The sequence below is a fragment of the Notechis scutatus genome, chromosome 3 (genome assembly GCF_049901735.1).
Source record: "Notechis scutatus isolate UNSWTSFEM ecotype Mainland chromosome 3, rNotScu1.2, whole genome shotgun sequence".
Classification (NCBI taxonomy): domain Eukaryota; kingdom Metazoa; phylum Chordata; class Lepidosauria; order Squamata; family Elapidae; genus Notechis; species Notechis scutatus.
This window is the reverse complement of record NC_142011.1, coordinates 166416741-166432011: the sequence shown is the minus strand read 5'-3', so window position 1 is coordinate 166432011 and position 15271 is coordinate 166416741. Positions and strand designations below refer to the sequence as shown.

The following is a 15271-nucleotide window of genomic DNA, read 5'->3' as shown; positions in this document are numbered from 1 at the left end:
CAGGATTTTATCTGAACCTTGGGTAAAGAAGGAAATTGACTCTCTCCAGGTGTGAGTTTAGAAAAATACCTAATGTCTTGTTATCAAACTTGACTCAACTAAGCTTTCTATTCTGCCTCACTTCAAGATTAGCTAATATATTCTTAACATGAGACATGTATAACCTAGTATCAGATCTGCCTTGTAGATAAACTTTGTTAATGATTGCTATCCTCCCTCACATGAGCTTTGATATCTGAAAACAACTTTTGTTTCATCTAGAACACTGCTGAAATTTCCTGAATGGAATGTAAAAGGATATACAGTATAACACCAGGTTCTTTACACCTAAAATGTGGAAGGTTATATTTATAAATCAAGGAGACCAATTGTAAACCTGCAGAGAGACCAATTGTGAACCTGTGGTATTTCTTTTGGTGTCTCTAGAAAGCCAGATCATTAGATAATCCTCAGGAATAATATCCAAATGAACCAAATCTTGTATGGAAGGTCCCATCCTGGCATTGAAGTCTCCTGCTAGAATTACAGTGGCTTTAAGGTTAATTGAATTTATTTTTATCAGTTTTCTAGATTCACCCAAATAGAAAATTGGAGAGGTGCATGGTGGAAGACAAAGGGGAACCATTTTGTAGAATTTATAAGAAAATGCAACACCTAAATAATGGGAAATCATCTCCGAGGAGCAATTCCTGTCCTTGCCGGCTCAGCTCTGCCTTGGCAGTAATACTCAGTCCTCCTAATGCCCACTCTTTAGTCTGAAGTTTTTTTGCAGATCTAAAATCAATTTAGAGGTTATTGTTCTATTAAATGGTATCAATGTTAGGTATACAGGTGAAACTCGAAAAATATCGTGCAAAAGTTCATTTATTTCAGTAACACAACTTAAAAGGTGAAACTAATATATGAGATAGACTCATTACATGCAAAGCAAGATAGTTCAAGCCGCGAATTGTCATAATTGAGATGATTATGGCTTACAGCTCATGAAAACCCCAAATCCACAATCTCAGAAAATTAGATTGCAATAAAACAAGGATTATACATAGAGTAATATCGGACCTCTGAAAAGTATAAGCATGCATATGTACTCAGAACTTGGTTTGGGCCCCTTTTGCAGCAATTACTGCCTCAATGCGATGTGGCATGGAAGCTATCAGCCTGTGGCACTGCTGAGGTGTTATGGAAGACCAGGATCCTTCAATAGAAGCCTTCAGCTCTTCTGCATTGTTCGGTCTCATGTCTGTCATCTTTCTCTTGGCAATACCCCATAGATTCTGTATGAAGTTCAGGTCAGGCGAGTTTGCTGGCCGATCAAGCATAGTAATCCAACAGTCATTGAACCAGGTTTTTGTGCTTTTGGCAATGTGGGCAGGTGCCAAGTCCTGCTGGAAAATGAAGTCAGCATCCCCATTAAGCTCGTCTGTGGAAGGAAGCATAAAGTGCTCCAAAATCTCCTGGTAGACGGCTGCGTTGACCCTGGACTTAATGAAGCACAGTGGACCAACACCAGCAGATGACATGGCTCCCCAAATCAACACAGACTGTGGAAACTTCACACTGGACTTCAAGCATCTTGCAGTGTGTGCCTCTCCATTCTTCCTCCAGACTCTGGGTCCTTGGTTTCCAAATGAGATGCAAAAGTTGCTCTCAACAGAAAAGAGGACTTTGGACCACTGAGCAACAGACCAGGTCTGTTTTTCTTTAGCCCAGGTAAGACGCTTCTGACGTTGTTTGTTGTTCAGGAACAGCTTGACAAGAGGAATACATTTGAAGCCCATGTCCAGGATCTGTCTGTGTGTGGTGGCTCCTGATGCACTGACTCCAGCCTCAGTCCACTCCTTGTGAAAGTCCCCAACACTTTTGAATGGCCTTTTCCTGACAATCCTCTCCAGGCTGCGGTCATCCCTGCTGCTTGTGCACCTTTTTCTTCCACACTTTTCCCTTCCACACAACTTTCTATTAATGTGCTTTGAAACAACACTTTGGGAACATCCAACTTCTTTTGCAATTACCTTTTGAGGCTTTCCCTCCTTATGGAGGGTGTCAATGATGGTTTTCTGCACAACTGTCAGGTCAGCAGTCTTTCTCATGACTGTCCTACTGAACCAGAATGAGAGACCATTTAAAGGCTCAGGAACCCTTTGCAGGTGTTATGGCTTAATTAGCTGATTAGAGTGGGACACTTTTTGAGCCTAAAATATTGAACCTTTTCACAATATTCTAATTTTCTGAGATTGTGGATTTGGGGTTTTCATGAGCTGTAAGCCATAATCATCACAATTATGACAAATCATGGCTTGAACTATCTTGCTTTGCATGTAATGAGTCTATCTCATATATTAGTTTCACCTTTTAAGTTGCATTACTGAAATAAATGAACTTTTCCACAATATTCTAATTTTTTGAGTTTCACCTGTACAATAGAATGATTTGGGTGAAAGCCAAATATTACCAGAATAGTTTTAGAATAGTTCCATTCAATCCACTAATGGATTACATAAACATCTGGCATACCACTTGCTGACTATATTCAGCAGGTTAATAGGTCTATGGTTTTGAGGTAATTTTTTATCACCCTTCTTTCAAATTGTTCTTGATTAGTAAATACAACATTAATTCAGACTTGAATATTTTATATACACTCACATTGTAACTTTTCTATAATCTCATCAGCACATATTACTGTGCATGAATGTACAGTATGTACAAAACATATCAATGGCATTACTGGAAATAGTTTTAAAAGATCCTACGTAAAATTAATTTGTTTTACAGAGTTCTGCAAAACAGTATGAAATATGGCATAGAGAAAGATGGAACGACACAGTCACTAGGTTCTAGTTTTTAGTACGATTAAACTGATTCAATTATGGTTTTTTTTAATGGAAATATATTGTACTTGACAGTCCAGCTGCTGTCAATTTAAGATACATTAATATATCCAATTAATTCTCCAGGGCCATTTAATGATATACTCTTTGTTTGTCAAGTTAAGTTTTCTCACTGAGAAATGATGCAATGTTTTAAAAAGCAAATAGTTGCTCATTGGCATTGCAACATTTTCATGATCATAAAGATTCTGTCCTCTGGAAATGCAGTCACAAGATAATCTGAGCTTTGGTCACTTTTTTCAAAACTATACGTAAAAAAAGCCTGATAAGTTTTGCTTTTGGAAAAATGGGTAATAACAATTTGTATTCTGAACAATTACTTCCCACTGAAAGAATTAGGCATAAGTATTTAATTTGACAAACTTAAAACTATTTTGATAGCTGATTGTTTATTTTGAAAAACAAATATTTTCCTAATGTTGAAATTAAAGGATAAGAATGAATTAGAATTATAGCAAGTTTTCTAGCTTGCCAACTTGTTTAGAGCAAATTTAAAATTTTCTGTAAATATATGTTTTGCTCTTAGAACTTCCTCTGAATATTTTTAAATTATTACCTTCATTGTTCAGAGTACATGTGTACAATGAGATTGGCTGTCATTTTACATCGTGGTGGTATAAAAATCTGGATACTAATTGATCTTCATTAAGATCTTATTCCATGATTGGCTTGTGTAGTACCATATACATATAGGATTAATGATTAGAGACAAACAGATTTCTTGAAAGTGTTTAAAGATAGGTTTTCCAAATCTGAAATTAATGAATAATGGCAGAACTCAAGCTATACATTGAGAAGATTTCTGGTATGCATTCAATCTCAGTAATTCACAACCAATTAAGATTAGTTTGATGCTAGTGTTTATATATGTTTAAGAAAAATAATGGAGTTTAGAAACTTAATTATTAATTATAGAAATGAATTACAGACAAGGAAATTGATACACCAAGTTTCATTCTTGAAATATCTCATTTTGAACTTGAAATTTATAGTTTTAAATAGAATGGTCAGAACAATTGTTTCATACTTGAAATGGAATGTTTCACATATGAAATATTTAAAATTCAAAAATTTTTGTATGGTAGTTAATAACAGCATAAACAACCAGTGCTTTAATTCACGATGTAATCCATTTGTCTTCTCTTCGAATTGTTGGTGATCATGCAGTACCTGGATTATTCACATGTACATAGTCCAAAACTGATCGATCCAGAACTCTTTCAATGAGAACTTCTTCTACAATATTTATGTCCTGAAATAAGGAAATCAGGCATTCAAGTAAAATACTGCAACAACAAAAAATCTTGTTTAGCTGTGAAACCAGCCAAATTCTAGGCATCAGTAATAACTTTGTTAGCAATAAGAGATTACACCCAGCTTAGATATTTTAGGATGGTAAATCCTTGATATTTCATTCACACATATAACTAGATAACCTGCAATTATAGTTCCAAATAAAAGGAAACTGTCATTGGATATATTTCCCAGTGTTCACAAAAAATAGCAGAATAATGTCTTTTTTAGAATGAATTCCTTGTATGCATCTTATAAAGATTTGTAAATAGAAGATTCATGATCCAGAGAGCAAACAGGTTCCTATCTTCCATCTGATAATTTTGCATAAGGAGAACCAATTCTAGAAATTTGAAAATAAACACATATAACGTGTTCAGTAAATTCTGGATTGCTATTAAACATCTGAACAAATTCTCTGGCATATCACTTTCAATATAAATCTGGTTATTTTTTCCACTGAACTCTTTAGCTTTTAGAATAGAATAGAATAGAATAGAATAGAATAGAATAGAATAGAATAAACAGAGTGCAACCTATCCCCCAAATAATGCTCTTGAAATCTATAAATGTCTTTATACGCTATGAGAAATACAGAGAGATAAAGATTGAGATAAAGTTTAGCAGGGATTAGGAAAAAATGATATAATTTACTCACAATATAATCTTCATAATAAAATGTATGTCTCAGCTGAAGATGCCTTATAAAATTTCTGATGTAGTAACTTGGACCGCCACCAGGTAGTAAACGACAGATTGGACAGTACTGTAGACAGTTCAAGGTGGAGAGAAGTAAATAATATTTTTGTCATTATTATGTGCAACATGAATTATTATTGAAAAAAAACATTAATTATATCTAAATTACTGTTGGTTGAATAGAAGCTTTCAGATATTATTCCCTTTCTATCAGCAGTAAATTCAGTTTATTTTCTCCATAGCCTATATTACAAATGCTATACAAGAATGTAAATATCCTGTCTACAGAAGCAGTTGGTCCTGTTATCTATTTAGGTCATGGGGAAAATATAAAAATAGTTCATGTTCCAAGAACATTTTCAGCTTTATGCATCTGTAAATTAGTGCCCTCTATTCATGTAGACATCAGACATGACTAAATTCACAGATTAGACAAATCCCTGATTTTATAAATATTGTTTATTAACAGATCAAATTTATCTAGGTTCACACAAAATAACTAAGCAATAAATTATGGTTTATAAAGTACAATGGCTGTATTAATGCAAAAACACAACAATAGGCTTGGCAATATTAAACCCATGGACAAATTCCATGGTACACAACTAATAAACTTCTTTATTAGAAGGCTCCTCCTTCTTTCTAATAAACTTCTTTTTTAAACTTAAAACATAAACAGGAACCTGGCATGATAAGGTAAATATGTAGTTAGCTTGCAGCATCATTTTTATTTCCAAAAATGCTTCTCAACCCTACATAGCTGGAGAAAGCACCCTCACCTATAGTGTTTTCTGACTGGTTATAACCAACATATACTGAGAGAGGTCTGTTTGATGTAGGGATTTAGGGCAGTGATCCCCAACCTTTTTATGCGCGCCCGGTACCGGCATCAGCTGGGCGCCCGCGGTACCGGCATCAGCTGGGCGGCGCCATCTTTTTGATGAAAAAGTGCTTCGGTGACCTCACCGGAAGCACTTTTTCATCAAAAATGGCGGCGCCGCGCTCGGTGAGCTTTCGGGTAGAAATGGCTTTCTACCCGGAAAAGCTCACTGAAATGCTGGCGCCGCCATCTTTTTGATGAAAAAGTGCTTCTGGTGAGCTTTCTACCTGGAAAAGCTCACGGAAGCACTTTTCATCAAAAAATGGCGGCAGCAACTCAGCGCCCAGTAGGACTTGTTCTGCGGATCGGTACCGGTCCGCGGACCGGTGGTTGGGGACCCTGATTTAGGGGATGCACATCAGGCTAAAAACTGGGAGACCTGAGTTTTAGACCTCCCTTAGGCACAAAGCCATAAAAGTTATTTTCCCTCTCTTAGTCTTTTGCAAAAAACAAAAACAATCCCCCCTCCCCCCCCCCCAAAAAAAAATAATGATTTTGCAAATATATGTTTCCTGTCATTTCAGGAAAATTCCTACAATATAATCCATAAATTTCAAACATTCCATAGAATTAATATAGCTTTCTCCTACAGTAAGCAAAATATCAAAGCAAAACCCAAAATGTACAGATATTTCTTCACTTATGTTTGTTCATTCAGTAACTTTATGAAATTATTACATTAGTAAAAAAAAGTGGACTTTTGACCCATGCCCAAAATTGCAGTTATTGAAATGCCCCGGTGGTCACATGATCAAAATTTGAGGGCTTGGCAGCCTGCCCATACTTACAACTACCGAGATACTTCAAGTCCCCCCCACACCTGCATATTTTCCAGTGATTTTCCAAAGTCAACACAACTTTATAAAGACTACACAGCATTCAGAAGGCTCAAGGAGCCACATGTAAGAAACGTTCATCAGAAAAGCTGGGTCCAAAAAGGAGAAAGCAAATGCAGTGGAGTGTTTCTCCTTCAGCCATGATGGGTGGGGTGGAAAGGTCAGTATGGGGAACTGGAAGAGAAGGCTGAGAAGGGTGAGTGAATGTTGACTGGGGTGGGCAGGGTGGAAGAGTGGTTCTGGAGCTGCTTGCCATCCTGCAAGGTGTAGGGCAGAGATGAGGAAGAAGAGGCAGTCCCTTACCTTACTGAGGGTAGGAGGGAGGAAAACTGAAATGCCTTAAATTGGGATGGGTACTCATTTAACAACCACGATGCTCAGTTAATGACCACAATATGCTTTGCCAATCATAAATTGGTATGATCATATCTCTTTACAACTTAGGACCACAATCTTGACCCCAAATATGATCATAAAACCAACCTGTATGTTTGAAGGTGATGTCTGAACACAGCCATGAATTTTTTATAGAAAGTATGGTTCCAAACTATAAGAGGGACATGTCACACACTTTTTTAAAATCTGATTGAACGTACAGTTACATATAAAGATACAAGATATAGAAATGCAGAATAGCCAGCTGGTAATTACTACTACAACAACCAGCACTTTACTATGCTATATTTTTTAACTTTACTGTATTTATTAAAAATCCAGCATTGGATTTTTGGAAAACAAGTTGGAATAAACCTCTGCCCAATTACAGACATAATGGAAACCTCTTCCATGGATGAATATTTTGTAGCCATAGGTAGTTTTAATTACGGAACTATTTTTCTCCTGACATATGCTAGCAGTTCTCAAGTGAGTTTAAGACCTCAATGAAGCTTTAAATATATTTTAACATAAGAAAATAACATTATTTGAAACTGAGAATTGTTATTTTTGCACTTACATTGCTCACAGTGATTACTTAATAGTTGTTTGATTACTATAAATATCTTCTCTTTCTAAATCTATGTTTATTACAATTTCTCTGATTAAAGAAGCATGCTAATGCACTGTGTTGCAATGAAGAAAATAACATACTATAGTAAGAGTCATAATAGATTTTCAAACATGCAAGATTGCCCAGATGATACCAACAGGCAAGCCGGCTTACGCTAATGAAAAGGTTAAAATAAATGCTCTAACATTTTCAGAGTACTTCTATAATGAATTGTATAGAATTATAATTCTATAATGAAAAGTTTTAGTTCTGGAGCCTTTGAAATCCACATTTCACAAAACCTTCCTTAGGCAGCAAGCTGCAGAGATAATTTTTCATCAGATGTATTATTTTTAAGAAATATCAGTTATTAATATATCATGACATACAAATGTACATTTATCTCATTTTATCTAATTTATCATACAAGTGATAATTAGGATACAGACATAAATAGAAGTGTAAGAAAGTTACCACTGGTCGTCTTTCAGTTCTGTGAAAAGTGAGAAAATGGTCCAAGAGATCATTTTCATCCAGTTCATTCTGACAGAAAGGACAAGGATACCTGAAAACAACAGACAGATATGTATAAATACCCACATTTTCAATGTTACCTACTAAATACATTCTCCAGTTAATAGCTATTTTGGATAATGAACCAATCTGTTCCTGAGAAATAAACTATAAACATTGTCTCTCCATAGTAAGTTTTAGTATTCAATTCAAGCCACTTGGACATGAAAAGCTAAAATAGCTTATAAACCTATAATTTCTCTATTCTTAATTTTACTAAGATGTAATTTACCTTGTTTCAGGGTATGCAACTTCTTGTAGAGGCCCATATTTTTCTATATATTGGTCACAAGTCTTCAAATGAGCTCTCATTTCACTAAGGCATACCTGAAACATGCAAAGACATACCTTGTTAGTTAAAACTTTACACAGATTAATACCGTGTTTCTCACAAAATAAGGCCAGGCCTTTTTTTTTTTTTTGACCCCTGAAAAAACAGGTAGGCCGTCTTTTCGGGGGTGACTTACTTTCCTCACACACCTAGAGCGGCCCATACACACGTACCTCGCTGCGAGGCCGCTTCTATTGGCCAACGAAAGCTCCCCGAAGGCAGAGTCCCCGGCTGCTTCAGGGCATGGCGTGGCTGTGCCTGTGTCCCCTGCCTTTAGGCAGTCTCTTTCGGGCAATGGAAGCTCCCCAAATGCAGTCACCAGCCACTTCGATCGGCGGTGAGAAGCGGCCTCAGGGCACACACACACACACACACTCCCTCGCCACGAGGCCGCTTCTATCAGCAGACGAAAGCTCCCTTGAAGGCAGAATCCCCAGCCACTTCAGGGCGGCGTGGCTGCCCATGTCCCCTCACCTTTAGGCAGTGTCTTTCGGGCATGGAAGCTCCCCAAATGCAGTCACCAGCCACTTTGATCAGCCGGTAGAGCGGCCTCGGTAAGCACACACACACACTCCCCTCGCCACGAGGCCGCTTCTTTGGCAGACGAAAGCTCCCTTGAAGGCAGAATCCCCAGCCGCTTCAGGGCGAGGCGTGGCTGCCCATGTCCCCTCGCCTTTAGGCAGTCTTTTTCAGGCGATGGAAGCTCCCCAAATGCAGTCACCAGCTACTTCAATCAGCCGGTAGAAGCAGCCTCGCAGCGAGGGGACTGTGTGTGCCATGCCTCGCCCCGAAGCGGCTGGGGACTCTGCCTTCAAGGGAACTTTCGTCTGCTGAAAGAAGCGGCCTCGCGGCGAGGAGAGTGTATGTGTGTGCGCTCGCCCCGAGGCCGCTTCTACCAGCCGATCGAAGTGGCTGGTGACTGCATTTGGGGAGTTTCCATTGCCTGAAAGAGACTGCCTAAAGGCAAGGGACATGGGCAGCCACGCCTCCCCCTGAAGCGGCTGGGGACTCTACCTTCAAGGGAGCTTTTGTCTGCTGATAGAAGCGGCCTCGCGGCGAAGGGAGTGTGTGTGTGTGTGCGCGCGCCCGAGGCCACTTCTACCGGGCCGATCGAAGTGGCTGGTGACTGCATTTGGGGAGTTTCCATTGCCCGAAAGAGACTACCTAAAGGCGAGGGGCATGGGCAGCCACGCCTTGCCCTGAAGCGGCTGGGGACTCTACCTTCAAGGGAGCTTTTGTCTGCTGATAGAAGCGGCCTCGCGGCGAAGGGAGTGTGTGTGTGTGTGCGCGCTCGCCCCGAGGCCACTTCTACCGGGCCGATCGAAGTGGCTGGTGACTGCATTTGGGGAGTTTCCATTGCCCGAAAGAGACTACCTAAAGGCGAGGGGGCATGGGCAGCCACGCCTCGCCCTGAAGCGGCTGGGGACTCTGCCTTCAAGGGAGCTTTCGTCTGCTGATAGAAGCGGCCTTGCGGCGAGGGGAGTGTGTGTGTGCGCTCGTCCTGAGGCTGCTTCTACCGTCCAAAGCTCCCTTGAAGGCAGAGTCCCCAGCCGCTTCGGGGCGAGGCGTGGCACACACACACTCCCCTCGCTGCGAGGCCGCTTCTACCAGCCGATTGAAGTATCTGGTGACTGCATTTGGGAGCTTCCATCGCCCGAAAGAGACTGCCCTAAAGGCAAGGGGACACAGGTAGCCACGCCATGCCCTGAAGCGGCTGGGGACTCTGCCTTCAGGGAGCTTCTATCGGCTATTGGGGTATTCTAGCCTAGGCTACCTGCAGGGCACTCCTAAAGGCAAGTTTTCTCCCCATCCCCCCGGCTCTTCCCCCGCCCAATTCTCTTCACCTCGTGTAGTTCTAACAAACAATGTGAGAAATGGCGGGGAAAGGCATGGTTTGAATAGGCCTAAATTTGAGGGGGGGGGGCTTAATTTCACCTCATGCCTAGAAATCATGCTGGGCCTTCCTATTGGTGGAGGCCGTATTGTTGGAGAAACACGGTATTTTAAAAACAAATTTGCTTTTCAAAAAGACGAGGTTACAAAGCAAGGCCAGTTCAAATTTCTCTCAGTTGGGTATCACACATTACTTACAACTCAATATAAATTACTTTGAAAAAGTGCGTATAGGAATACTGTTTAGAAAGTTCTTAATTTGAGAGTAAATTATGTAGTACCAATCATTATTTACCTGTGTTTTACATTCTGTACAGTTTTGGTGTGTATTTTTCATCATTTTGATAATATCGGTTGCTGGAATCCCTTCAGAAGGTAGGTAGGCTCGGCAATATGGACATGTCCATGTATGATTTCTTAAACATGTGGTAATACAAATGTGACAAAATCTGTAAAAGACAAAAATAAAATCATGTTTCTACACAAAACCCTATTTTAAGGAAAGCAATGTAAAATATGGACACATCCTAAGAAGAATGATTTCTGTTAACAATTTTCTTTATTTGAGCATCCCTATCTGTTGGACTATTGATAAAGAATAGCTAGAGAAGATAATATGCTTTGCTATGAGGCTACCTCTGCATTACCTAAAGTTATTAATTAGCATCAAAATACTTGCCTATTAGTGAAAATATGACTTGTAATACAACTTTAATATGAGAGTCAGTGCTACATAAAAGAACATAAGTTAGCCAAAAATGAACCAGAACTATTCCCACAGAAATGAAACTTAGAACGTCTTCAGTTTTAATTTTGCTCTCATTTGTATGCATAATTTACAGTAATCAATTTCATGTAATCTTTCACCATTCTGAATGAAAATGTCATATATGTATACTTTCTTCACAATATACTTCCTGTTGAGTTTTCTCAAATTGAATCAGTCAATATAGTTGCTTTAATGTGAAAAACCTGGTCTTCAGGAAAACAGTGCAGGACCTTTTTGTAAAGTAGAATCTCCCTAATTTCTGCTTTTCCTTTTTTTTCTCTACCAGGGAACATGTGATGCCTACTTTTTGATAACAATCAACTCCCAGCTTATTGTGAGAGCAGCCTCTGCCCCTTATGTCTCTTTTGGTACTAGTTCTGTTTCAGAAAGGTGAGATTTTTGGCTGCTTGTTATTGGTACCAAAGAGGTGTTCCCCCACCTCTCCCCCCCCCCCAGGAGGGAGTGCCTGGAAGCATTTTAAGGAATTTCACAAGAATGAAAAGACACTTCAAGAAAGCTTTTTGAACCCTGATTGGTTTTACTCTTAAAAAGCTTGTAAATTAGAAACTGATATGCAAAAAAGACAAAAGGTGCCTGGAGATGACCCAAAGTTAAAGAAATGCAATTCACATTACATTTGCATATCTTGTCTTGGGTAGGTTTTTATATTATAAGAACAGTTTTATAATATCTTTATATATGTATTCTATTTATATCTTGTTTTCCTTCCAAAAGCAAAAGGTGACTTAAATTTTACCATCTTAACAAGTTTGAGATATAAGCTGGGCTGAATGGATGTGATGGGCACAGAGCTACTAAGTTTCCATGGCTGAAGATAGTCTCTGCAGTTTACTTGGCAATGATTTTTGGAAGTGGTTTGCCATTGCCTCCTTCCTGGATTGAGGGAAAATGACTGGCCCAAGGTTACCTAGGTGGCTCCATGCCTAAAGCAGGAATGGAACTCACTGTTACCCAAGTTCTATGGATTTCAAGGTTTCTTGGATGTCATGACAAATTATGGTTTGCATTGATAAAAAGCTATCTCAGGGAAAACATATATAAACTGATAGGGCCATGGTAGTGGAAACATTATTTGGCCAAACAAGCAGATTAACATGCATTTAGTTTAATTTATGTGAGGGTAAAACCATCTGTGGAGGTTAGTCCCTCATTGGACCAAACCTGGAGTTAAATGCAGTCCCATTGCAGAGAGGAAATGGATGAATAATTTTTTTCGTCTTTTGGTTTTAAGAAAAATCTTAAACATTCATACTGAATTTACCTGTATATAATACCCGGGACTTATATTTCCAATAAGTTTGCCTTGCAAAGCACAGCAGACACAAACAGAAACAAACTTTTACATATGACCAGGAGAAGACAATCTCTACTTCCTCCAACACAAGTTTCTCAAAGCAGGACCAAAGTACGGTTCAACAGTTGCACTTACACGTGGCCGCATTTGGTCCTTACAGGCTGGTCGAACACTTCCAAGCAGATGGCGCACTCGAAAGAGGGAATTTGCTGCTTTTCCACGCATCCCGCTCGGTCTGACGGTTGTGGGAACTGAATACTGCCTTGGGGGTTGCTAACATCCGGCGTCCTCGCCGTCTCCCGTCCGTCGCCGCTTAGCACCGACCCCATCGCCTAGACGAGCTCTCACGCGTTGGCGCTGTTGCTTGCCGCTACTATGCAGCAGGCGCACTGCTTAAATGCGTTACAACCGCAATTGTAGCAGTTTTGCAGGAGGATTTCGCCTTGAAGCAAAACAAAAGTGTCAGCTACCCTACTCGGACCTCTTCCTTGTTTTGGGGAGAAATCCCAGAGGCGTTCAGCCGCGACTGCAGAGTCGGAATCCTGCGCAAGCTTTATTGGTGGTGACAGGGCCAGTCCAAGTCGGCGCGGTGAAACCTGACTCCTTCAGATAACAAAGTAGGGATCGTAGAGCCCTGGCTTCGTTTATTGGTTGCCGCAATGTTTTGTTTTGTTTTTCCTTGGACCTGGATGGTTTGCGAATGCCCCCTGCATAGCTGACCAAAGATGATTCCTACTGGGTCGAAAGGTTTTCCGGAGTATCTGGCTTGAACTTTAAAATACTGTTTACGTGGGAGTGTCACCGATTATTGTAGCCAGGAAACATTTCATGACCGAGCTCATTGCGCTCTTTTCCTCCCTCTCTTCCAGCCGAATGAATGTAAAAAAACAAACAAACAAAGAAAAAACCCCTAAATCCCGAGAAAAGGACGCAATCTACAAGGGAAAACACTAAGCAGCTGTCCTCTGCTGAAACGAAACATTTAAATTCATGTGTTTTAGTAAATCATACTAACCCGAATATTTCCTTGGTCATGTTTTATTGATAAGTTTGCAAAAATATAAAAAAAGTCGGATTATAAAGTAGTTCACAAAACATAGCAAGCCACAGCCATGTTTAGGTTTATACTGTGTGAACTAAAACCATGGTTTATGGTTTGGAGGGACTGGCCAGTTGATCTCATCAGACAAGGAATGTTGCTTGGGATCCAGGAGAAGAGATTTCCCTATCCTTTTGGGATATCGTATCTTCTTTCTTGAGAGGTGAAATCTGGTTCCACCCTCCTGACCTTAAGTCATTGGCTCGGAGCCAATCTGGCTTCCACCTCCCCCCTCTTGGAACTATGATTTGCTTTTTTGTGTCGGGAATACTTATCTCTGAAGATTGTAATGCTTTAATGCTGTAAACCAATTGGCTTATAGCAAATAAATAGTTTTATGTCTTAAAAACAGTTTAAGAACTGTGGCTTGGTGCAACTTGCAAATGAGACTAGAGACTATTACCGCTGCATGTTTCTCTTTGGAGGCCAGATCTAATCATTGTGATTTAGATGCTAGACCACAAATGAATATAAAACATTAACAGTGTTCCTATTCAGAATCCAGGAGATCAACTATACCTTCCTCATTTTTCCATATACTGGCTTTGCCTTTACACTCAAAATCAGTTGGCACTTGGCTTAATGCCTAAGCTAACTGTGTTCACCAAATGGTTTTCTTTTCCTGTTTTATTATTAGGGTTGGTTGCATGGTAAGTCAGAAGTTTATACTGGATTTGGCATTTTTATCAACCTATCCAGGCTTTCCTAACAACTTGAGACAGAAGATATTGTTTAATGGCATTAGATATCAGCTTTTACAAGTAAAGCTGCATTTTGTAATTGACTGATAGTAATCTTGTCAATGCTGATAGCTGTTCAAGTGGTACTCCAGTTGTTTTGGGATTGGGCACAAAGTGCCTATTAATATTCATGCTACTTTGATTTATCACAGTCATTCCATTTCTTTTTGCATGTCCTTATGTTTTTTGATTTCCCCCCCAGTTCTTCCTCTTCTGCTGTTATTTTATCCTAGTTTTATTATTTTTTATAAATAACTCAGTTAATATGATTATATATTTCCCTACTTTTTTCACAATACTTTAGATATTAGTTTCTGTCACAAGTTTTTCTTGTGTATCATGCTGTTTTGACAAATGTTAGTTTCTAGCTTACCATCCTTTATTAAATACATGTGAGTATTTAACACAGTTCCTAGTGTCATGGGAAATGGTTTGGCATTGTCTTCTCTCAGGATTTTCTTATATTTCAACCTAGTTTACACTCCTAGTATTTCATGAAAGCTTCAACTATTAACTAAGTCCTTTGTTTTGCCTATCCAGGATGGTTAGGTGATCCAACTTAAATTATTCCACTACTTACATGAGTGAAACTTAACAGCACTTCATTTCTATGTTCTGAAGAATCAGATATATGAGTATATAGGTTCCATATTCAAGTAAGTGTGCACAGTAATATGGCTGGTCTTTCATAAATTTCCATACATTTATTTATCAATCAATTATATTTTAACAACCACCCAACTCCCTCATTAATGACCAAAGTGCAGGGGAACAAATCGACCCTAAGAAGCAGTGTAGTAATATAATAGGACCAGGCAGCTGAATCAAGATGGGCAACTATATAAATTCAATAAATACATACATTTTGAACTATAGGAACATGTTTGAAAAGTAGTACTATTTTTATTTGTTTGTATCCCATTTTTAAATAATATAAGCCTTCTGGAAAATTACAATTGTATTT

General features: G+C 39.2%; 1 protein-coding gene across 1 annotated transcript; it reads right to left on the bottom strand.

Annotated features, from left to right (window-relative positions):
• Positions 1-2616: 2616 nt before the first annotated feature.
• Positions 2617-13544, bottom strand: RNF125 (ring finger protein 125). The gene is made up of 6 exons (XM_026670383.2): positions 12604-13544; positions 10680-10833; positions 8393-8487; positions 8062-8152; positions 4843-4950; positions 2617-4143 (listed from the first exon to the last, which is right to left on the bottom strand). Exons 1-6 carry the CDS (start codon positions 12795-12797, stop codon positions 4051-4053), a joined length of 735 nt encoding a protein of 244 aa, XP_026526168.1. The 5' UTR covers positions 12798-13544; the 3' UTR covers positions 2617-4050.
• Between the last annotated feature and the right edge of the window lie 1727 nt (positions 13545-15271).

Excerpts from the sequence above, each read along its gene's own strand:
- RNF125 (XM_026670383.2), bottom strand. The coding sequence starts at position 12,797 with ATGGGGTCGGTGCTAAGCGGCGACGGACGGGAGACGGCGAGGACGCCG. Across the intron at positions 8,153-8,392 it reads GTTGCATACCCTGAAACAAG|GTATCCTTGTCCTTTCTGTC; the intron begins GTAAATTACATC and ends TGTTGTTTTCAG. Across the intron at positions 4,144-4,842 it reads TTTATTATGAAGATTATATT|GACATAAATATTGTAGAAGA; the intron begins GTGAGTAAATTA and ends TCCTTATTTCAG.